The sequence below is a fragment of the Amblyraja radiata genome, chromosome 16 (assembly GCF_010909765.2).
Source record: "Amblyraja radiata isolate CabotCenter1 chromosome 16, sAmbRad1.1.pri, whole genome shotgun sequence".
NCBI lineage: Eukaryota > Metazoa > Chordata > Chondrichthyes > Rajiformes > Rajidae > Amblyraja > Amblyraja radiata.
The window spans coordinates 6,874,541-6,899,011 of NC_045971.1; the positions used below are offsets into that span (position 1 = coordinate 6,874,541).

At 48.6% G+C, this 24,471-nt stretch overlaps 1 protein-coding gene and 1 long non-coding RNA gene across 3 annotated transcripts; both read right to left on the reverse strand.

Moving 5' to 3' along the window:
- Window positions 1–635: 635 nt before the first annotated feature.
- Window positions 636–19,953, reverse strand: cdk5rap3 (CDK5 regulatory subunit associated protein 3). Of its 2 annotated transcripts, XM_033034979.1 has the most exons (14): window positions 19,892–19,953; window positions 18,183–18,228; window positions 15,058–15,189; window positions 13,701–13,801; window positions 13,565–13,613; window positions 12,083–12,261; window positions 11,183–11,319; window positions 10,465–10,618; window positions 9,500–9,583; window positions 8,530–8,611; window positions 5,371–5,456; window positions 2,563–2,768; window positions 2,296–2,467; window positions 636–945 (listed from the first exon to the last, which is right to left on the reverse strand). In XM_033034979.1, the coding sequence occupies exons 1-14, from the start codon at window positions 19,895–19,897 to the stop codon at window positions 880–882; spliced, it is 1,500 nt and encodes a 499-aa protein (XP_032890870.1). In that variant the 5' UTR covers window positions 19,898–19,953; the 3' UTR covers window positions 636–879. The 2 variants fall into 2 exon arrangements, with proteins under 2 accessions (XP_032890870.1, XP_032890872.1); XM_033034981.1 differs by lacking the exon at window positions 9,500–9,583 and having other exon boundaries at window positions 639–945; window positions 8,530–8,594; window positions 10,466–10,618; window positions 19,892–19,947.
- Window positions 17,457–17,795, reverse strand: LOC116981848. The gene is made up of 2 exons (XR_004414306.1): window positions 17,654–17,795; window positions 17,457–17,565 (listed from the first exon to the last, which is right to left on the reverse strand). It is a non-coding gene; the product is annotated as an uncharacterized LOC116981848 (long non-coding RNA).
- Window positions 19,954–24,471: the final 4,518 nt, after the last annotated feature.

The following is a 24,471-nucleotide window of genomic DNA, read 5'->3' on the forward strand; positions in this document are numbered from 1 at the left end:
TGCTATCTGTGTGGAGTTTGTACGTTCTCCCTGGGTCCTCCGGATGCTCCGGTTTCCTCCCACATCCCAAAGACATGTGGGCTTGTAGATTAACTGACTCGCTGTACACTGCCCTGAGCGTGTGGAGAGTGGATGATAAGATAGAACTGGTGTGAACGGATCATCGATGGTCGGCGTGGACTCGATGGGCCGAATGGCCTGTTTCCATGCTGCATCTTTCAATCAAGATGAACCGTGTAGGATGGAACTGCAGATGCTGTTTTACATCAAAGATAGACACAAAGTGCTGGAGTAACTCAGCGGGTCAAACAGCATCTCTGAAGAAAAGGAATAGGTGACATTTCGGGTCAGTAGACAAGGTGTTTTATTAGTCACGTCTCCAACTGCACAGCGAGATTCCTTCTACATTTATTACACATGCGGGCGCCGCCATTAATCAACATGGGGTCAGATCCCTTCGTCAGGCAGCACCTCTGAAGAAAAGGAGGAGGTGACGTTTCGGGTCGAGACCCTTCCTCACACTGAGGAAGTGTCTCGACCCGAAACATCACCCATTCCTTCTCTCCAGAGATGCTGCCTGTCCCACTGAGTTACTCCAGCAGTTTGTGTCTGTCTTCAGTCACACAGTTGAAGTATCAGCAACAAACATTAAATCTGTTATACTTTGTTTATTCAGAAGGGTTTCTAAGCTTTTCCCAACTATTTGTGAGGAAAAGATGGCGAACTAAACTCCAAAACCTTAGGTCCGCCTGCAACAACAGGTTCCAGAATATTCTGTGTGCATTAAACTTTTGGTCCACTCTTCCATCCACTTTGGTGCGAACATTAACTCCACAAGCGTATAACAAATAAATAAACATTTCCAGAGCATGGCAGGGATTAGACAAAGACCCCCATCAGGTTCACATGCCGGTTCTGATACCGTTTGGAGATATCGGCCTCGATCTGAAAGAGTAAGTGGAGCAGAAGGATTTCACCAAAGTGCATTGACGTTGTCTTAAGTTCATAAGTGATATAAGCAGAAATAGGCCCAACGTCTACTCTGCCATTCAATCAAGGTTGACCTATCTCTCCCTCCGAACCTCATAAAACATTTAAAATTCTTAAGGGATTTGACAGGCTAGATGCAGGAAAAATGTTCCCCATGTTGGGGGAGTCCAGAACCAGGGGTCACAGATTAGGAATAAGGGGTAGGCCATTTGGGACTGAGATGAGGGAAAACCTTTTCACCAGAGAGTTGTGAATCTGTGGAATTCTCTGCCACAGAAGGCAGTGGAGGCCAATTCACTTGATGTTTTCAAGAAGGAGCTAGATATCGCTCTTAGGGCTAAAAGAATCATGGGATATGGGGAGAAGGCAGGAACGTGGTGCTGATTTTGGATGTTCTGCCTTGATCATATTGAATGGCGGTGCAGGCTCGAAGGGCCGAATTGTCTACTCCTGCACCTATTTTCTATGTTTCTATTCTGCTGCCTTCTCCCCATAACCCCTGACACCCGTACTAATCAAAGCTCCTAAAACAGCGGCATGCCGAAGCTTGAATATTTCGAAAGAAAGTCGGAAAGACTTGGGTTCCCCCAGGGTTGTGGAGGGTGGGTGGAAACATAGGCCTTGATGACACCCGGTGGTGGGGGCTGGAACTGCCGAAACATTCTCTCCTTAAATCCATCCCCACACTGGAATCGTGCAGGAAGGAACTGCGGACGCTGGTGTACACCGAAGATGGACACAGAATGCTGGAGTAACCCAGCGGGTCTGGCAACATCTCTGGAGAAAAGGAATAGGTGGCGTTTCGGGTCTGAAGAAGGTTCATGGCCAGGAAAGTCACCTATTCCTTTTCTCCAGAGATGTTGCCTGACCCGCTGAGTTACTCCAGCATTGTGATTGGGGGCGGCACAGTGGGGCAGCGGTAGAGTTGCTGCCTGAGCTAGAGGCGCAGGTTCGATCCTGACCTTGGTTGCTGTCTGTGCGGAGTTTTTATCTCTAGCCTTCGTCCACCCATCAGCCAATTCAAAACCTTCCTTGCCTGTATACACCTATCACTTGCCAGGCTTTGTCCTGCGCCCATCTCCCTTCCTACTATTTATCCCCCCCCCCCCCCCACTACAATCAGTCTGAAGAAAGGCCCCGACCAGAAATGACATCTATCCACGTTCTCCAGAGATGCTGCCTGACCCGCTGAGTTACTCCAGCACTTTTTGTCTTATTTTTGTAAACCAGCCTCTGTCTACGTCTCTCTTTAAATGTGATGGGGGTTTAAGCCCAATCACTACTGCTCCGACACTTGTTACTTACCAGCTTCTTCAGCTCTTTCGTTCTCTGGATTAGGAGATCTAGTTTGGGCTCCAGGTTTGCCTGTTCCTCCAGAGACTCTTGCCTCTTCTGGACCATCAGGTGCTGCTTTCCACCCACCGCCTCTGCCTGTTTTAGCTTCTGCTGGAGGAGTTCAGTCACACGGTCAACATACCTGTGGCATCAGAAGAGCACCAGTCAGTACGTAATTGTGTCCTTTGCAGAACGTAAACTTTGAGGAAGAAGGATACGAGAGCTGTAGTCACTGACCTGGGGGAAGCGTGGATCAGGAGCAGGTGACGCATCTTCACCTCAGTCAGTCTCTGGACAATATCGCCCACCAGCGTCAGCATGGCGGTGGAGCTGGCAACGTCCTGGCACTGTACGGCAGCGGGTGCTGTCTGAAACTGGTTTATGGAGAGGATGTCAGCCTCCTCCCTCATCTCCGCGATTCGCTGGGTCAAGAACACCTGGAGCTGGTGGGGACAAGATCGACAAGCAATAAGCAAACCAGCAGCCACAGAACGCCGAACAATACAGAAGATAGACACAAAAAGCTGGAGTAACTCAGCGGGTCAGACAGCAACTCTGGAGAGAAGGAATAAGCAAGTTTGTTATTACAACTGCACATGCGTGAGTTTGCTCAGGTCATGGGTCATTCAGGATAAACGTTCTCGGCAGCTGAGCTACTGTGTGTATACATTACGATCCATAATTGTTTTGACCTGCGTTTCATACGGATTTTCCAGTTTTGCTTCTTTGAGGTAAGAAAAATACTGCTTTCAAAACTATTAACTAGGTGTATTTATGGTTGATTTGTATAAAACTACGATGATTTTGGTGGTTTTATTGGCTTTTCCTTGGCCCGCTTCGGTGAGTGAGCGAGATCGTGGCGAAGAACATCAACCATTTTGTGTTGATTTTGTTTGGGGGAAGGGGGGGTAATGAAATGAAATGTATGATTTCTATAACTATCAATAGATAATATGAAAAGTATTTGTGGGGTTTTCACCTCTCACTATACTAGTCCATGGCCACGGGCTGCGTGCACGTTTGTTGACTTCTGAATGAGTTGAGCGGGTACATGTGTAAGTAAAGTTGTGTCGTACAGAACTTACTCACGGGTCTCCTGACTAATCAGTTGATTTGCTGCAATTAGCTTAGGGCTAGTTAAGTCGTGGAAGAAATTTAGTTGGGCTAATCACACAGGACCTGTGATTAACACCTGCTGGCTGGAGGATGCTGCAGCAGAGTAAATATTTCATCATGAATCAGTAGGAGCTTACAGAGGTGGAGAATGAGCTCAGCTCCCAGACACTTAACTGCTACATAAACTTACTATTTTCTTCCGCTTTTCCACTCGTGGGAGCCACTTAGACTAAACGTAATAGTTATCCCAACATAAAGAGTATATTTCAGCATCGACATGTTGGCACAGGCAAGATTTGCACTGTGTGGAACCCACCTCAGTGGGGGCATCAAAATGTCCTGCACAGCTGCTGTTTCGCCCAAGTCACAGGTCTCCCCACTTTGCCGCGTTGACTTTGGACCTAGCGACCTGCGTGCGGAGATAGATAAGGTGCTGCATCCCTCCCTCGGCCCCACAGAGAGCTGTTCACGTTTGCACACAGTTGCGGGGGTGGTGTCCGCAGCCTCTCCGCTGGGGATAGTTGCTGCCTGACTTTGGCCGTGGTGGGGAGAGTTGCTACCGGAGCCAGGCGGAGTTGCTACCGGAGCCAGGTGGTTACTCTGCGGCGATTTGGCAGGTGACGCCAGACTTGACCTGATTCCCTTCACCTGGGCCAGCCATCGTCTTGAGACCAGACCAGACCGATGGGGACAACAACGGCAGCAGCTTCTGGTGAGTGAGTGAGTGAGCGAGTGAGTGATCAGGTCCACTTCATTGTAGGGCGTGCTAACAATGTTGAATATTCAGACCTTGCTACAATTAGCTTAGGGCTACTCAAGTCAGCGGAGAAACTTGCCCTCACGCCTCTGCTGTCTGAGACTTGATGGAGGCGGTCCAGCCTCCAGAGTGAACTATTCAGTCTGAATGGACCCTGAGCCCACAGTTCACATTATGATTGCATTAACAATAAGGGTTGGATTTGGTGAAAGGTAGTGGGTGACATGGAGGTGGGTCTGCCTACTGCTATATTGGGGCAAAGCTCGCTATTTGTGCTACAGGTATTAAGGCAGTCAGTGATATTCCTGACTTGCTTTCGGTGGTTGATCGCTTGTATGAATCCAATACATTCTTTGTTCATCTTGAATCACCGTTGACAAATCCCATGGTTCATTGCAAGCGCGAGATGACAAGCTCGCTTATAGGTGCAATTGTGGGTCGAGACAGAACTGCACAGGAACAGGTTGTTCAGTCCACAATGCCCCTGCTAAGCACAATGCCAATTTAAACTAATCTCTTCTGCATGCTCATGATCCATATCCCTCCATATCCAAATGCTTCTTAAAGACAGCAGCACTGTGGCTCAGCGGTAGAGTTGCTGCCTCACAGCGCCAGAGACCCGGATTTGATCCTGACTACGCGGGTGCTGTCTGTACGGAGTTTGCATGTTCTCCCCTCAACCACGTGGGTTTTCTCCAGAATCACCGGTTTCCTCCAACACTCCAAAGACGTACAGGTTTATAGGCTTGATATAATTGTCCCTAGTGTGTGTAGGATGGTGTGAGTGTGCGGGGATCGTTGGTTGGCGTGGATTCGCTGGGCCAAAGGGCCTGTTTCCGCGCTGTATTTTGAATGTAAACTAATCTACTATCGTATCTGCCTCCACCATTACCCCAGGCAGCATGTTCCAGGCACTCACCATCCACTGTGTGAAACAAACGTCCTGCATATTCCAGGATTCTTTGAAGTGCAAGAGGATGAGGAGTGATCTTATGGAGGTGTCTACAGATCATGAGGGGATACATAGGGTGAATGCACAGAGCCTTTTACCTCAGGGTGGGGGAAATCAGGATCCCAGAGAACATTGGTTTAAGGAGAGAGGGGAAAGATATAATAGGAACCTGAGGGGCCACACTCCACACAGGCTGTGAGTATATATGTGAGCTGGTTACCTCCATCAGCTCATTGATGAACTGGTTCCGGGTCTCTGTCTGCTCCAGGATGCTGACTGCATCTTTCCCCCTCGCCACACCATCACCTAGAAACATTAAGGACAACTTCAACTGGCAGAAAGAGTCAGATTGCAATTTTAAAATGCTCAGATAACATTGAAATATTACTCATAATTAGTCCAAGTGGAATTATTACAGCTTCATTCATACATTTGATATTTTGGTATTGGGACTCAGAAGTGAATAATACCATTACTGACAGATATTAATTCTCAAATAATTTTAAAGTTCATAAGGGCACCACAGTGGTAGACAAAAATGCTAGAGAAACTCAGTGGGTGCGGCAGCATCTAAGGAGCGAAGGAAATAGGACATCACAGTGGCACAGCTGGTAGAGTCACTGCCTCACAGCCCCAGAGAACCTGGTTCGATCCTGACCTCGGTGCAGTCTGTGTGGAGTTTGCATGTTTTCCCTGTGACCGCGTGGGTTTCCTCCGGGTGCTCCGGTTTCCTCCCACATCCCAAAGACGTGAAGGTTTGTCGGTTAATCGGCCCTCTGTAAATTGACCCTAGAGTGTAGGGAGTGGATGTGAATGTGGGATTTCTGGTCAGGATCCTTCTTCAGATAGTCAATTTACATGAAGAAGGCTCCCTACCCGAAGCATCACATAACCGTGCCCACCATTGCACCTAGTGTGGAGGGAATGGATGAGAAAATGAGCCAACATAGAACTATTGTGATCGATGATCGGCGTGGACTTGGTGGGTGGAACTAGGGCCTGTTTCCATGCTGTATCTCTCAACTAATACTCCAATCTAAACCAAGAATGTGTAAGTCTCCCTCAGTCATACACATTACAAGTCTAGATAACATTCTCTAGTCAGTACTGCCACCTGGTGGCCAAAGAATTATTGCCTCCCTTCAAAGAGACTTCATCCGAAGGCCCCAACATATGAATGAGACTGTGGCCAATCTGTGACCTAAATCCTATTATCTTTTCCCCATGTCCCTTAACACCTTTTTATTAGAAAATCTATCAATCCTGGCACAGTGGAGTAACTAACAGAGCTGCTGCCTCCCAACACCAACGACCCCAACTCCAATGTGTAGGAAGGAACTGCAGATGCTGGTTTACACAGTAGACACACTGCATATGCGGGACTGGCAGCATCTCTGGAGAAAAGGAATGGGTGACGTTTTGGGTGGAGACCCTTCTTCAGTCTGAAGAAGTGTCTCCATCCGAAACGTCAGCCATTCCTTCTCTCCAGAGATGCTGCCTGAGCTGCTGAGTTACTCCAGCTCCTTGTGTCTATCTTCGACCCTGATCCAATCGTTCTTTGTGGTTTGTGGAGTTAGTACATGGCACAGGCCCTTTGGCCCACAATGTCTGTGCCAACCACGGTGCTGATTCCCCTGCATGTGGAAAAGATTCACCAGGATTGGAAGGCTTTGGTTTAGTTGGGGAGGAGAAAGCCATGGATTCACAACCTCCTGAGTGCAGAACTCTCCCATCTCAGACTTAAATGTTCAAAGGTTCAAAGGTTGATTTATTGTCACATACACCTAGATGTAGTGAAATTCCTTTTGCCAATGCAGCACATAAAAAAGAATACAAACATAACAATAATAAATAGCTGTAACATAAAAACATCCCCCCACAATGGTTCCCATTATGGGGGAAGGCACAAAGTCCAGTCCCATCCCCAATGTCCACCCATAGTCGGGCCTATTGAGGCCTCCACAGTTGCCTCTACGGAGGCCCAATGTTCCAGGCCGTCCTCGCCGGGTGATGATGTTCCGGCGTCGGTAGAGTCCTCTCAGCGGCATGGGAACCCTGGAACGGCCGCCTCCCTACTCGAGACCGTGGCTTCCGGAGCCGACAAGGCCGCGCCGAATGGAGCTCAACTGGCGATCTCGTCGCGAGATCCCAGGCTCCCGATGTAAAGTTCAGCGCCGCCGCCCGCACTCCGCGATGTTTTTAACGCCGGTCCCAGCTCACCGGAGTTCCAGCGCGGCGACCCAGGCAAGGCACCGCCCGCCCCGCAATGGCGCTCCAGCGCTGCACCGCCGTCCTCACACCCGCAGCTCCGTCGCCGCCGCCGATGCCGGTGCCGCCGATGCCGATGCTCCGGGCGGTCCACTCGCTCCTCGGACCCGCAGCTCCGCAGCCGCCGCCACCGATGCACCGGGCGGTCCCCTCAGGAAATACCGCTCCAGGCCCGCTGGTAGGCCGCGAGGACGGGTCGAAAGTGCAGCCCGGAGAAAAGCTGCATCTCCGACCAGGTAGGGACCCTGAAAATTAGTTTCCCACTTCCCCCCCCCCTCCTCACACATAAAAAAGCTAGAACTCCTTAAAATCAAAACACTAAACTAACTAAAAATAAGAAAAAAGAAATGAAAAACAGACAGCTGCAGGCTAGGCAGCCATACCCCCTACAGGTCGGCGCCAAAACCTTAACCTGAGAACAAATCCTCCAGCGCCAGGCTCCTGAGCCAGATAACACCGCCTCTCACTTTATCCAGCCACAAGTCAGAGTATTTAACCGTAACACATCAAAAGACACATGTGAGAGAGTAGCAAGTCGGAACCTAAATGAGTTTAGTTTAGTTTATTATTGTCATGTGTACTGAGGTCCAGTGAAAAGCTTATGTTTGCGTGCTATCTATTAAAAAAAGACTAGATAGAGCGGCATGGGGGCGCAGCGGTAACGTTGCTCTCTTGCAGCGCGACAGACCCGGGTTCCGATACTGAGCTCGGGTGCTGTCTGTACGGAGTTTGCACATTCTTCCTGTGACCGTGTGGGTTTTCTCCAGGTGCTCCGGTTTCCTCCCACATTCCAAAGACGTGCAGGGTTTTTTAGGTCAATTGGCTTCTGTGAATCGTCCCTAGTGTGTAGGGAAGAACTAGTGTACAGGTGGTCGCTGGTCGGTGCGGACAAGGTGGGCGAAAGGACCTGTGTCCACACTGTGTCTCTTAACTAAATTAAACTAAATGCAAATACAATCATGCCGTCATGCCACAGTGTACAAGCGAAGGTTAAAGGGAACAACATTTAGTGCAGATAACCCCACTCACATATCTGGCCATGACAGGATGAGGTAGGTGACCTGCTTGTATCACTGTTCATGGATCAGTAACAGGAGTTTATGAAACACACCTTCATCAGCACAATCCACTACTTTGATTTCAACAGCAGCACTTGTGTCATCTCCCCAGTCAATGAGGTCAGCACCAGGTCTCTGGACATCCAACAATAAAGCACAAGGAAATATACAATGAAAACTCATACAGGCTCAGGAGTCTTACAGAAACATAGAAAACTCTTAAGGGCTTGGACAGGCTAGATGCAGGAAAAAATATTCCACATGTTGGGGGAGTCCAGAACCAGGGGCCACAGTTTAAGAATAAGAGGTGGGCCATTTAGGACTGAGATGTGGAAAAACTTATCCCCCCAGAGAGTTGTGAATCTGTGGAATTCTCTGCCACAGAAGGCAGTGGAGGCCAATTCACAGGTTATATTCAAGAGAGAGTTGGATTTAGCTTAGGGCTAACGGAATCAAGGGATATGGGGAGAAAGCCGGAACAGGGTACTGATTTTGGATGATCAGCCATGATCACATTGAATGGTGGTGCTGGCTTGAAGGGATGAATGGCCTACTCCTGCACCTATTTTCAATGTTTCTACGAGTCTCCAGATTCCTAAAGAGGTCCCCCGAGGCACTGGGCCTGCACTCGCTGGATTTTAGAAGGATGAGGGCGGGGGGATCTCATTGAAACTTATCGAAGTGGATAGAGTGGATGAGGAGAGGATGTTTCCACTAGTGGAAGTCTAGGACTAGAGGACAGAGCCTCATAATTAAAGGACATTCCTTTAAGAAGGAGATGATGAGGAATTTCTTTAACCAGTGGGTGGTGAATTAGTGGAATTCTTTGCCACATATTTAAGGCAGAGATAGATAAATTCTTGATTAGTGCAGGTGTCAGGGGCTATGGTGATAAGGCAGGAGAATGGGGTTGAGAGGGAGAGATAGCTCAGCCATGATTGAATGGCGGAGTAGACTTGATGGGTCGAATGGCCTAATGAGTGAGCAGTGGGAGGGAGATACTTTCACACAGTGGTGACTTACCTCAGTATTCCCCTCCACTGATATGCCCCAGTCAATCTCGTCCGCCTGCTCAGTCCCAACCATGCCACCGTCTCCCCAGTCGATCTGGAACACATTAGAATGCAGCAGTTAGCAAACAAACATCAGTGTAGGCAGCCCATGCTGCTCCTCCATGCAACGCATCGCTACTTGCATTAATATATCGCAACTTAAACACAGTTGAAACAAGGGACTGAAACAAGTTGCTGGTTTACTAAAATAGACAGCACGTGTTGGAATTCAGCCTGGAGTAGGGTCTCACCCATTCCTTTTAGCCAGAGATGCTGCCTGTCCCGCTGAGTTGCTCCAGCAATGGAATGGTCACATCTTTTGACGACATGAATAGGTGCTGATTTGGACGAGACCCTTTTTCAGTCTCATTGTAGTTGGGGGAGAGAGCTGGAAGAGAGATGGGGCTGAACAAAGGCAGGAAAGTGATAGGTGGGCCCAGGTGAGGAGGCAGCTGATTACTGGATGGTTGGACAAAGGCGCGGGTGTAATCCCGGAAAAGGGGCAGGCAGCCGGCTCGGGCAGAGCCCTCTTCTGCCTGGCGCCGTGACTCGCCGATGGCCAGCTTGCCCCGGCCTAGGAGCAACCCAACCAGAACATCAAGGGATATGGGGAAAAAGCAAGAACGGGGTACGGATTTCAGCCGTGATCATATTGAATGGCGATGCTGGCTCGAAGGGCCGAAAGGCCTACTCCTGCACCTATTTTTTTGTTTCTATGTTTTTATCTTCAGCTCTACCCTCTCCCCTATGCACAGGGTGTCCAAAGATGAGGATGGTGGGTGTGAAGTGCAGTCAGAAGGCAAGACAATAACTAGCTTGTGTGCAGACTTCCCCAGGTCATTCCAGGCATCCTCATATCAACTGTTGAAGACTATTACTGCTGGTGGGGAGGTCAAAGATGGCAGGGGTCAGGGTGGGAGTCTGGTCAACACTCACAGTGTCCGTGTCCTGTGTCGGCGGAGTCTCCCCGCACTCCTTGCTGACCGGTTGCTCCACAGATGTTGGTGCCTGTCCCGTTCTCCACTCGTAGACGGTGGTGTTTCCTCTGGTCTGAATGTATTTCAGCAGCGGAACGATGGGCTCAGAGACACTGTAACCACAACACAGCACAATTACAGCATTGCAGACCCCGCTTCCATCCTGGCCACCGGTGCTTGCCTGGACGTTCTCCTCGTCACCGCGTGGGTTTACTCACAGATCTTTGGTTCCCTCCCAAAGGCGTACAGATTTGTAGGTTAATTACCCCTAGTGTGTGTAGGGTAGTGTTAGTGTGCGGGGCCTGTTTCCGCGCTGTATCTCTAATTACTCCAAACCCTGCCAAATCTGCCTCAGAGGGCGGTGGAGGCAGGTTCTCTGGATGCTTTCACGAGAGCGCTAGATAGGGCTCTTAAAAATAGCGGAGTCATGGGATATGGGGAGAAGGCAGGAACGGGGTGCTGATTGGGGATGATCAGCCATGATCACATTGAATGGCGGTGCTGGCTCGAAGGGCCAAATGGCCTACTCCTGCACCTATTGTCTATTGATTATAAATCCAGGGGTGCCCGTGACTGCAAACTACATTTCACTGCACTCAGCACTGTTGCCACTGGAATGGAGTGGAGTCGGGAGCCCCCCAGCGTGAGACTGAGCCGAGTTTCTGCCACATTCTTACCGGCCACAGACAAACTCCACGCAAGCTTCGTACAGCTGAATTATGTCGATGAGGTTTCTGGCCTCTTCGGCGATGTTACTGAGGTCAGCAGGGAGGTCCTTACACAGGGAGAGCACCTCCTGATGGACATCTTTACCCTGTTTAGATACAAACAAGAGGACATCATCAGGGTGAGAGACTCCAAGCACTGAACATTAGTTTTGATATTACGTTGCTTTCTCCTTTAAAGAGAATACGCGAACTGATGCTGGAATCTTGAGCAAAAAAAACAAACGCGCTGGAGGAACTCAGCGGGTCAGACAGCATCTGTGATGGGAATGGACAGACGATGTTTCGGGTCAGGACCCTTTTTCAGGCTGACATATGTTTAACATTCTTATCCGCAAAAAAACAAACTACTGGAAGAACTCAGCGGGTTGGACAGCAACGGTGGAAGAGACGGATCAGCCATGATTGAATGGCGGAGTAGACTTGACGGGCCGAATAGCCTAATTCTGCTCCTATAACTTATGAACATGGTTCATAACTTACGATTGTGGGGCAGCACGGTGGCGCAGCGGCAGAGTTGCTGCCTCACAGCGCCAGAGACCCGGGTTTGATCCTGACTACGAGTGCTGTCTGTACGGAGTTTATATGTTCTCCCTGTTTTTTTCTGGGTGCTTCGGTTTCCTCCCACATCCCAAAAACGTACAGGTTGTTAGGTTAATTGGCTTCTGTAAATCATCCCTAGAGCGCAGGATAGTGCTGATGTACAGGGTGATCGCTGGTCGGTGCTGAAGGGCCTGTTTCCATGCTGTATCTCTAAACATATGAACCAGCGGTCACAGACCCACATGCCTGTCCCGGTACTACCCCACTGTTCACAGTATGGCTACACTGACGCACTGCGGGCCCACGTACCTTTATTCCAAACTGCCTGCAGGAGGCGAAGAACTTGTCGCGCAGAGAGGCGGCGTTGTTGATGTGATCCTGCTCCTTGCGGCTGTATTCTTGCTGCAGTTGCTGGCACTTGCTGATCTGCTTCCTCAACGAGGGGAGCTCGTACGTCACGTTCCGCACCAGCCAACTGGCCAGCTCAACTGCCGCAAAAACACAAGGTGGACCCGTGAGGCTGGGGGAGGCAGAACGCACGAGTATGGACCCACTCCCACATCCCCACCTCCTACATCCCCACCTCCCGCAGTCCGTCCTCCCGCAGTCCGTCCTCCCGCAGTCCCCCCCCCCCCGCAGTCCCACCTCCCGCATTCCCACCTCCCACATTCCCACTCCCACATTCCCACTCTCGTAGTCGCACTCTCACATTCCCACTCCCACATTCCCACTCCCACATTCCCATCTGCCACTGTCCCGTTGCATATGAAGCTGAGAGAAGGGTGGATGAGCTGACAGCTGAATTTTGTTTAGAAATACACCACGGGAACAGGCCCTTCGGCCCACCTAGTCCATGCCGACCAACGATCACCCATTTACACTAGTTTTATGTTATCCCACTTTCTCATCCACTCCCTACACACGAGGGGCAATCTACTGCACCAGGCTCGGGAACAGCTTCTTCCCCTGTGTTATGAGGCTTCTCAACGGTCCTTCCATAAACCAGGGTACTGTCTGATTCGCCTCTACTCGGCTGCAGACAGTAGGCTTTGTCTCTGGAACTGGTGCACGACAATGCAGAGAACTATATTCTGTACTCTGTATCTTCCCCTTTGCACTACCAATTGCACTTGAACTTGACTTGATTGTGTTTAGTTTAGAGATACAGCGCGGAAACAGATCCTTCTGCCCACCAGGTCCGGACCGACTAGCGATCCCCACACACTAACACTATCCTACACACTAGGGACAATTTACAATCATACCAAGCCAATTAACCTACAAACCTGTACGTCTTTGGAGTGTGGGAGGAAACCGGAGATCCTGGAGAAAACGCACGCAGGCCACGGGGAGAACGTACAAACTACGTACAGACAGCACCCGTAGTCAGATGGAACCTGGGTCTCTGGAGCTGTAAGGCAGCAACTCTACCGCTGCACCACCATGCCACACTCATGTATGCCACCCTTATGTAGAGTATTATCTGATCTGATAGGATAACATGCAAAAGAAAGCTTTTCACTGACAATAATATACCTAAACCTAAAGTGTAGATCTATTTCATCCGCATCGGGGAATAGGTGGGGCATTAGTTTAATTTTTCACCTGAAACATGACACGGTATTATCTTGGCGAACTGTGACATCCGCCAAGACAATGAACACAAATCTCCAGAGTGAGGGTGGACCCATAGCCTCCTGACTGACGCACCGCAGCTACCTGTCGGAGCATAGCAACCCAACTGTCCCAGATTCAATGAGTGCATTGTACATCTCAAACTGGTTCACATACCTAGGTAGACGTTGTCTTTTTCATACAAAGACGTTATTTCCTGCCAATCCTATAGCAACAAAAAGACAAAGGGATAACTTTGGGGCTTGTTTTTTTTTACAGATGCATCTACAAGCCAAATTCAGGATAAAGTCACCTTCATCCGTTGAGAAGAATAGCCCCCAAAAATATTCTTTGTTGAAGCTTCTGTTCTTCTGAGGATCTCTACGATTCTCAGGCAATGAAAATAATGAATATCTGCAGGAGAGAAATAGAATTATCAGTTAACACAGAAGGGACTTCAGTTCTTTAGATAGCCAATATGCTTTAGATAGACAATATGCTTTAGATAGAGCAGCATCTCATATTTTGGGTAGTTTACACCCCAGCGGTATGAACATTGACTTCTCCAATTTCAGGTAGTCCCTGCTTTCTCCTTCTTTCCCCTCCCCTTCCCAGCTCTCCCTCAGCCCACTGTCTCCGCCTCTTCCTTTCTTCTTCCCGCCCCCCCCCCCCACCCTCACATCAGTCTGAAGAAGGGTCACGACCCGAAATGTCGCCTATTTCCACTCACAATCCCTTCTCTCCCCTCTCCCACCAGGCAGAAGGTACAAAAGCTTGAGAGCATGTACCACCAGATTCAGAAATTGATTCTTCCCTACTCTAATTGGACACTTGAATGGGCATCTCACAAGCCCCTTCTTCCTTGCCGCCCACCTTGCACTTTTTGTCATCTGCACTTTCTCCACAGCTGTAATACTATATTCTGCACAGTTTCCTTTCTCTTTGCACTAACTGTTGCACTCGTGTGTGATTTTGATTGTGATCATGTATGGATATTTATTAACCTGGATAACACGTGGAAAGATTTTTACTGTATCTTGAGAAAATATTGAAGGAACAAGGCACAACAGATGCTGGTTTACAAGAAAAGAACACAAAGTGCTGGAATAACTCGGCGGGTCAGGCAGCCTTTCTGAAGAACATGGATAGGTGACGTTTTGGAGTGGGATCATCAAAGGATCATCACTGGCTGAACTTTGTTGCCTTCCACCACAGTGAAGAATGCTGTGGTAGATGTTTGTGTTAAATCGTATTGTGTATTGCGAGTTTTTTTAAGTGTATCGCTGCTGGCAAATTCATTTCACTGCACCTTCGGGTGCATGGGACGAATAAAATTGACTTTGACTTTTCTTCAAGAAAGATCCCGACCCGAAACATCACCTATCCATGTTCTCCGGAGATGCTGCCGAAACAACCAAATTTCCCCAGCATTTAGTGTCCATTTCTCAATACCAATATTTCTTAATTCCCTTAATATGTAGAAATCTATGCATTTCGGTTATCAAAAGAACTCAACCTGTTTTAAGCAGGAATAAGGAGCTGGAAAGATATTTAGAGTATGAAATAAGTAGAAAAGACAGGATCTGAGGATGAATTATTTCACTGAAAGGAAGGATGAAATCTGCAAAGTCGTACTACACAGTGAAGTGAGGGTTTAGCGATGTACTGACATGATCCTGAGAGGAGCTGTTTGATTTCCTCATTCTCCGGCATATCCTGGATTGCATTGTTTATTTTCTCCCGGATCTCCAGCCCCGAATTCTGCCACTTCAGTATGCAGTGTCTCCGATCCACCAGCCAATCTGAGGAAACAAAACGTTCCTGAGAATCTCACATCACCTGGAAAATTCAGCCAACAGGTAAAAAATGAGATGCTTCCATTTGTCTTTTGTAAGGTCATAAGAGCAGAATTAGGCCATTCGGCCCATCAAGTCTACTCCGACATGCAACCATGGCTGATCTATCTCTCCCTCCTAACCCATTCTCCTGCCTTCTCCCCATTACCTCTGACACCCATACTAATTAAGAATCTGTCTATCTCTGCCTTTAAAATACTCCCCACTATTTTTCTACACTGTGTTACTCAGTGATGAGTTTCAGTTTAGTTTATTGTCACGTGTATCGACGTACAGTGAAAAACCATTGTTGCGTGCTAACCGTGACTGACAAGGAGCACTGCGTCATCATGCATGCTGACACTACCAGTGCTGGGCTCAGCGACTACTGCACTGTAGAAGGTGGTGCCCTTCAGTTAAACTTTACTTTACAACATGGAGACAGATCCTTCAACCACTGAGTCCACGCCGACCAGCGATCACCCGTTTACACACTATTTCTATGTTATCCCACTTTCGCATCCACTCCCTACACACTAGGGCCAATTCATCTTTGGGATGTGTGAGGAGATCGGAGCCGTGGAGGAAACCCGAGCAGTCACAGCGGAAATGTACAAACTCCATGCAGACAGCACCCGAGGTCAGGATCGAACCCGGGTCTCTGGCATTGTGAGGCAGCAGCTCTACCCGCTGCTCCACCATGTCGCCCTAAGTTGTTGATCCACCTCAGGAAGTGGATATGAAAGTACACAGACCACTACTTTAAAGAGTGGGTGTGAATCGCTTTGAAGTGTGGACTCTGTATTCACTACCCATCCAATCACAAAAATATAGATCATCTGATCAAGATCCCAGTACAGATTTGGGAAGAAACCGGAGTCCTGGAGGAAACCCACACGATCACAGGGAAATTGTATAAACTCCACACAGACAACACCTAAGATCAGGATTGAACCCAAGACTCAGGTGCTGTGAGGCAGCAACTCTACCGCTGCGCTACCGTGCCTCCCCGAAGAGTCGAGCAGCATCTGTGGATGGAAAGGATGTTTGGGGTCAAAACCCTGCGTTAAGACTGAGAATGGAGTGGGGAGATAGCTGGTATAATGGGGAGTGGTGAGACAGCAGAGGTGATAGTTGGACCGGGGAGGGGTCAAGCGTGCTGGACAGATGGAGCTAGGTAAGGGAGGAGCAGAGTTGGCTGACAGAGGCAGGTAGATGCTGCCCTTAACTTTTGTTGTTCTGTTTTGTTGGTGCTACTGGGGAACAGTTTTGGCCCCTGTAACTGAGGAAGGATGTGCTGACGTTGGAGGGTCCAGAGGTTTACGAGAATGATTCCAGGAATGAGTGGGTTAACATATTATGAGCGTTTGACGGCACTGGGCCTGTACTCGTTGGAGTTTAGAATTATGAGGGGGGATCTCATTGAAACTTACCGAATAGTGAAAGGCCTGGATAGAGTGGATGTGGAGAAGATGTTTCCACTAGTGGAAGAGTCTAGGACCTGAGGTAATTGCCTCAGAATTAAAGGACATTCCTTTAGGAAGAAGATGAGGAGGAATTTCTTTAGTCAGAGGGTGATGAATCTGTGGAATTCAGTGCCACAAAAGGCTGTGGATGCCGAGTCAATGGATATTTTTAAGGCAGAGATAGATAGATTCTTGATTAGTGCGGGTGTCAGGGGTTGTGGGGAGAAGGCAGGAGAATGGGGTAAAGAGGAAAAGATAGATCAGCCTTGATTGAATGGCAGAGTAGACTTGAGGCCGAATGGCCTAATTCTGCTCCTATCACTTAAAACTTATGAACAGGTTTCGGCAGCGATTGTGGTACTTACTGCCACCAATAATAATAAAAAAACCTTTGCACTTTAGGAACTGTTGCGACTCCTGTGTTAGATGCACATCAACTGGAAATGAACGTTATTGAATTGTAGTTAAATATGTTCCTCATGCAGAAAATATGAGAAACACTCAGCAGGTCAGGCAATGTTTGTTGAAAGAGAAACAGTTGGTGTCGCCTGAGCTGCTGAGAACTTGCTCCATTTTGTTCTTATTTCAGATTTCCAGCATCTGGACTTTTTTCATTTTTATTTCCTTCAAACACTTGGAGATCAATTACAAAAATGTTACTGGGGAGAAGAGAAACAAATGGGTTTTTTTTAACGAACAGGAATGCACTAATTTAAATGACAATGGATGGAGATTTGAGAATAATGTATGAAAGGGATGTGGATAAAATGATTTATTGAATCTATTATCATTTTATATTGTGTGTTATTGCATTTACAGGATGTTGAGCTGTTGCATTGTCAGCACGCATGACAATTAAACACTTGATGTTCTCTCTCTGTTGAAATGCAGAAACAGTTGGCAGATGAGGGTTTTATGGTAGTTTTGTCAAAGGCACAATGGGCCGAATAGACTTATTTACTCACATTCAACATTATCCATTTTGGAAACAAACATTTTTGTTCATTATATATGGTTGGCATTGAGATTGTGGGCTGATGTGCTATACTGTGCTTTGTGCAGGAAGAAACTACAGATAGAAACATACAAAAATAGTTGCAGGAGTAGGCCATTCGGCCCTGCGAGCCAGCACCGCCATTCAATATGATCATGGCTGATCATCTAATATCAGTACCCCGTTCCTGCTTTTTCCCCCCATATCCCTTGATTTATTTAAGGAAATGCTTGTTTACATCGAAGATAGACACAAAATGCTGGAGCAACTCAGCGGGTGAGGCAGCATCTCTGGAGAAAAGGAATAGGTAATGTTTTGGGTCAAGACCAATTTTGAAGAAGTTCTTCTCTCTCAGAGTTCTGCAACAGAGTCTGAAGGCCCTCGGCCTGAAACATCACCTATTCCTTTTCTCCAGAGATGCTGCCTGACCCACTGATTACTCCAACACTCTGTGTCCATCTATACTGTACTTTGTTCCATACATCAGTGTAGAGATTTACCCAATAGCTTGCTGGTCTGTATGTCGATTGGCAATTTCCTTTGTTCCTGCAGGGAAAATAAACAGAAGATCAATATAAACTACGAGAACAACCTCCCTCTCAGAGCTAAGGGGTGAAAACATTGAGCTTTAAAATGGCGCTTAGGTTCCGAGAGAGGACAGATAACACTCATGGAGAGGAAGCTGAAGGCGACAGGTAGCAAAATTACACAGAAAATGCTGGAAGTCTCATAGCATTTGGGAACAGCTCCATCCAAGGCCGGAAGAAATTGCAGTGAATTGTGGACACAGACCATCACACAAACCAACCTCCATTCCATTGAATCCATTTGAGCCTCACGCTGCCTCGGCAAGGCCACCAGCATATTCTGGACCAGTCTCACCCTGGTCACTCCCTCTTTTCCCCTCTCCTATCAGGCAAGTATGAATACGCAAACCTTCAGATTCAGGGACAGTTTCTTTGCAGCTGTTGTCAGGCAACTGTACCATCCTACCAACTAGAGAGCAATCCTGAGCTATTATTTACCTCATTAGAGAGCCTCAGACTATCATTCGTCGGACCTTACTGGACTTTAACTTGCACTAAACGTTATTCATGCTCTTCCCTTTATTGTGTATCTGCACATTTACACCCATAGTTGTGAATCTGTGGAATTCTCTGCCACAGAAGGCAGTGGAGGCCAATTGACTGGATGTTTTCAATAGAGAGTTAGATTTAGCTCTTGGGGCTAACGGAATCAAGGGATATGGTGAGAAAGCAGGAACAGGGTACTGATTCTGGATGATCAGCCATGATCATATTGAATGGCTCGAGGGGCCGAATAGCCTACTCCTGCTACTATTGTCTACGTTCTATGTCTCAACCTCTCCCTGTTCTCCTCTGTCACAGGGAACAAGATGCTAATTTCCGAGTATGAAAATGGCCATAATTTTTTTTGAAAGTGAATTAGGTGTCAAATTAAACTTATTTTGATGCTTTATCTGATGGGATAAATTGCAGACTTGATTTTTAAAACCTCAAAATTTTGTGACATTGCTAATCTCAGTTAGGGGGGGGGAGGGCAGGGAATCAAACCCCCGGCCGGGGAGTGGCAATGCGGAGGGACAGGGCCGCACCTCACAGCCTGGAGACGAGGGGCCGAAGGGCCTCCTCCCGAGTGGGAAAGAAGCGGCCACTCGGCCCGGAGATGGGATAGGATGGGGGGGGGGGGCGAATGTCCGGAGCCGGCGTCCCGGGGGTTGTGAGGGTGAGGCGAGTGTGTGGGGGGCGGGAGGCCGGATCCCGGGGCGGGGTGCAGGGGCGGGGGGCCGGGTCCCGGGGCGGGGTGCAGGCGGGGGGGCCGGGGTGCAGGCGGGGGGGGCCGGGTCCCGGGGCGGGGTGCAGGCGGGGGGGGCCGGGTCCCGGGGCGGGGTGCAGGGGGGGCCGGGTCCCGGGGTGGGGTGCAGGGGCGGGGGGCCGGGTCCCGGTGCAGGGGGGGGGGGGGGGCGGGTCCCGGGACGGGGGGGCCGGGTGCAGTGGCGGGGGGGGGCCGGGGTGCAGGCGGGGGGGCCGGGTCCCGGGGTGGGGTGCAGGGGCGGGGGGGGCGGATCCCGGGGCGGGGTGCAGGGGCCGGGTGCAGGGGCGGGGGGCCGGGTCCCGGGGCGGGGGTGGGGTGCAGGGGGCCGGGGCGGGGTGCAGGGGCGGGCCTAGGGTCGAGGCCGCGGACTCACCTCCATCGCGCCCGAGCCCCTTGACTCCGCCCCCGCGGACACGTGATCTCCCGCAGCGCAGCGCTGCCCAATCAGCGACTGGCAACCGAACCTTAGCTTCAACCAATCAGCAGCGCGTTCTCATCTACGGGGCCTGAGCGCTTCCGGTTCCGCTTGTTGTTGTTTGTAGTTTCCCATCAGCTTTGGCCGGCATCCGCCATGTTGTGTTGTGTTATGTTATGTTGTGTTGTGTTGTGTTGTGTTGTGTTGCATTGTGTTGCATTGCTGCCACCTTCTGGCTTCACTCCACAGTACTCATGTCTTTATATTATATCCTTTTTATAAGCCCAGAGGCCCTCAAGAAATCAAACAACAACTTTATTCCTTTTCCTTTCCCTCCACACTCTAGAATGTTCTTTACTGATATATCTGTCATTCCAATTTTCCTCATTTCAATGATCATAAATCCTCTTTCTGTCTCATATCTCCTACATGCAACTAGGGCGTGCTGAACTGTTTCCAGTTGATGGCATTCCTCACACAGCCCAGTAGGGTGTTTTCCCAATATTTTTAATGTGCTGTTCAGGTGAGTGTGTCCTATCCTCAATCTTGTTAATACTACCTGTTCTCTCCTGTTCCCTCCTCTTCTTGCTGTAATGCCCACTCTGTTTTGTAGCGAATAGAGGTGTCTCCCCTTTTTCTCCTGTTCCCAGTATTGTTGCCATTCCTGATTTATTTTCTTCCACACAATGTGTTTTCCTTCATATTTGGATAGTTGTAAGTTTACCTCTATGTTTCTTTTTTTTACAGCCTCCTTTGCTAATTTAGCCACCTTTTCATTCCCTAGAACACCAATGTGTGCTGGAACCCACAACAAAGTCACGTCACTGCCCCTCCTTGTCACTTGGCTTAATAGTAGCAGGATTTCATAAACTAAGTCAGGCCGCCTATGGGATGCACCAGACCCAATACTCTGGATTGCAGATAATGAGTCGCTACATATTACTATTTTACATGGTTGCACCTGTTCCATCCACCGAACTGCCATCAAAATAGCGTACAGTTCCACTGTATATACTGTCAAATAGTTATTTGTTCTTTTGTAAAGCTCAACATTCATCCCCTGGACTACCACAGCCGCCCCTGTTGTTTCAGCTACTGGGTCCTTTGATCCATCTGTGAAAATTAAGAGGTGTTCCCTGTATCTATTATCTATGTGGTTACGATATTCTGTCTTTAGGTCTGAATTTTTGTTCCTCCTTTTTGCCTCCCATATCTCCAGATCAACTTTTGGGATGTTCAGTAACCATATTGGCACAGATGGCCACAATACTGCAGGGCAGAACTCTTTGTCCTCTACTCCCATGTCCCTTGCCACAACTCCTCCAACCCAGCCGAAGCTCCAGACTGAGCCACCCCTCTCTCCCAGCACTCCTGTACTACCTGTTTTGTTGGGTGGTTCTCTCCATGACCCTTAAGGCTTAGCCAGTAATTAGCCATTAGTTGTCTGCGGCGCAGTCTCAACGGCATCTCCCCAGTTTCCGCCTGAGCGGTTGGATGTAAGCGACTCTGTTATAGGACGGCTTCGGTGCTGGGCGGGGCTTCCCTCAGCCAATTGGCATGGACGTCCCACGCCGACGTCCGTTCAGGCAGTTTATTGTCACGTGCACCAATTTAAAGCAAGAATGACCACACAGCACGTGCCAGGAAAAAACAACATAAACATCCACCACCGCCGGTTTCTGTGATGGCAGTCGAACCATCCGCAGTCGCAGCTCCCGCGGCTTGGAGCTCCCGAAGTCGGTCCCTAAAGGCCCAGTGGGACAGGGCTTTAAGTCATTTTTAACATGTTGAAAAATGTCCACGAGTTAAAAAAATAGCCCCGAGTACCTACGAATGGCTATTACCGTATTTCTCCCTGTTCGAATCAAGGTGAAAACTCGGGAGAGTTCGTGAGTAACTCGGGAAAGTGGGACAGAGCCTTAACTCTCCAACAAGAGGCCGCAAGCTCCTCGATGTTAGGCCGCAGTGCGGCCGGAGATACGATATGGAAATAAATTGCATCTCCATCGAGGTGAGAGATTTAAAAAAAGTTTCCTCCAACCCCCCTCCCCCCCCCCCCCCACATAAAACAAAGCTGAAGAACACTAACACATACATTTAACACACACTATAAAACAACAAAGAAGAAAAGATTGTTGGCGAGGTGACCATTGCGGCGCCACCAGGTGACAGCGCCCGTTTGGCGGACGTTGCGGGCGGGAAGGTGTGAGTCGGGAATGAGCAGAAAGGGAAAAAGTTCCAATAAAGGGAAGAAGAAAGAGAAGGGGGGCTGTGTAGGAAGGAACCGAGATGAGAAAAACATTTTTCACACAGAGAGTGGTGAATCTCTGGAATTCTCTGCCACAGAAGGTAGTTGAGGCAAGTTCATTGGCTATATTTAAGAGGGAGTTAGATGCGGCCCTTGTGGCTAAAGGTATCAGGGGGTATGGAGAGAAGGCAGGTACAGGATACCGAGTTGGATGATCAGCCATGATCATATTGAATGGTGATGTAGGCTCGAAGGGCCGAATAGCCTACTCCTGCACCTATTTTTCTATGTTCTGTGAACCGCAGATGCTGGTTTACACCGAAATATAGACCACACAAAATGCTGGAGTAACTCAGCGGGTCAGGCAGCATCTCTGGAGAGAAGGAATGGGTGATATTTTGGGTCGAGACTCTTCTTCAAAGCTAAGAGTCAGGGGGAGAGGGGAGACTAGAGATGTGGAAGGGTGAGGTGTGAAAATGACAGATCAAAGTAGACGGTGATCAAGGAGATGATCGAGAAGGCCTGCTGGGTTGTGGTAGTGAGCTCCTGAAGTGGACTCACTATGGGGATGAGTAGAGAATTTCTAGATAGACACAACATGCTGGAGTATCTCAGCTGGTCAGGCAGCATCTCTGGAGAGAAAGGATAGGGTCAAAACCCTCTTCATACCAGAGATGCTGCCTGGCCCCCTGAGTTACTCCACCATTTGTGTCTATCTTCGTTATATACCAGCATCTGCAGTTCCTTCCTGCACATCCATGTGACTATACTTCATCAGTCTGAGGAAGGAACACAAAGTGCTGCAATAACTGTGGGTCAGGCCACAGTTTGCCCACATCCCCTCTCTACAATCCGTCTGAAGAAGGGCTCCGACCCAAAACGTCATCCATGTTCTCCAGAGACGTTGCCTGACCCGGTGAGTTACTCCAGCACTTAGCGATGTACTTGGAGATGAGTTCAGTAGGGCAGGAACAGGCAGGAACAATGGGCCTGCCAGGACAGTCCTGTTTCTGCATGTTAGGAAGAATATAGAAGTGGGCAGTGCAGGGTTGGGGATCGATAAGCTTGAAGGCAGTGGAAGGGAGATTGCTGAGGTAATGATACAGTCTGAGAGATGACGGCCTGGTGTACATCTGTGAAAGCATAGGCAAGAGGTAGGTGCTCGGAGATATCCAAGACCAGGTGCCTGGCCTCTTCTCACTTGGGATTTTGTGCACTGTCGGACATTTGGTGACAGAATTTCCCTTCTTAGATTTATTGAAATGATTGACATGGATACAGAAACTCATTGAAACTCCAGCCTTGCTGTCTGCAATTAAATGAGTGAGTTATTAAGTAGGTTTTAACGGATGAAAACAGTCATGTCTCTCTACCTTTGGTGTTTGTTTACCGCGGTTATTCTGAGCGACCACATTAGACAGCGGGTCTTTGCATGCACAAGCACTGGGTCAGTGAGGCACTGCTGGGCACATGGTACTGAAGGAGGTTTGGGGGACAAAAGGAAAAATGGCCCAATGCAGATATGGAGCTGCAAGAAGCTTTGCAATTAACGGATTTAAATGATGCTTTGTCCATAAACTCTCCAAAGTGCCGCTCATGTGCACCAGCCAGTGAAGAATTATCACTAATGTGCATCAGAGAGAATGAGGCTGATAGATGACCAAGAGTTTGGTCAAAGGAAGATCCTATAGGAGAGGCTGAGAGGGTTAGGGAGGGAATTACGGACTTAGATCCCAGACAGCTGAAGGCACAAGTGCCACTGGTGGAGTGATGGAAGTTGAGGTTGATTAGAAACAAGGTGGTTTGTGGCTCTCTTTGGACAAACCATGGGGTTTGGGTCAAGCCCTGGTAAGGTAGGATTAAGATCAGTGTGTGGATATAGACTATTGCATATAGACTCAGAGGGCTGTTTCTATGTATGATGTACTTATTATACATATGTATGGTAATCTAATCTGTAATCTAATCTGTAATCAAATCTAATCTAATTGAGAAAAACATTTTTCACACAGAGAGTGGTGAATTTCTGGATTTTCTGCCACAGAAGGTAGTTGAGGCCAGTTTATTGGCTATATTTAAGAGGGAGTTAGATGTGGCCTTGTGGCTAAAGGTATCAGGGGGTATGGAGAGAAGGCAGGTACAGGATACTGAGTTGGATGATCAGCCATGATCACATTGAATGGCGGTGCAGGCTCGAAGGGCCGAATGGCCTACTCCTGCAACTATTTTCTATGTTTCTATGTATGCAAAAAAAGGATTTCAGTGTATCTTGGTACAAGTGATAATAAAG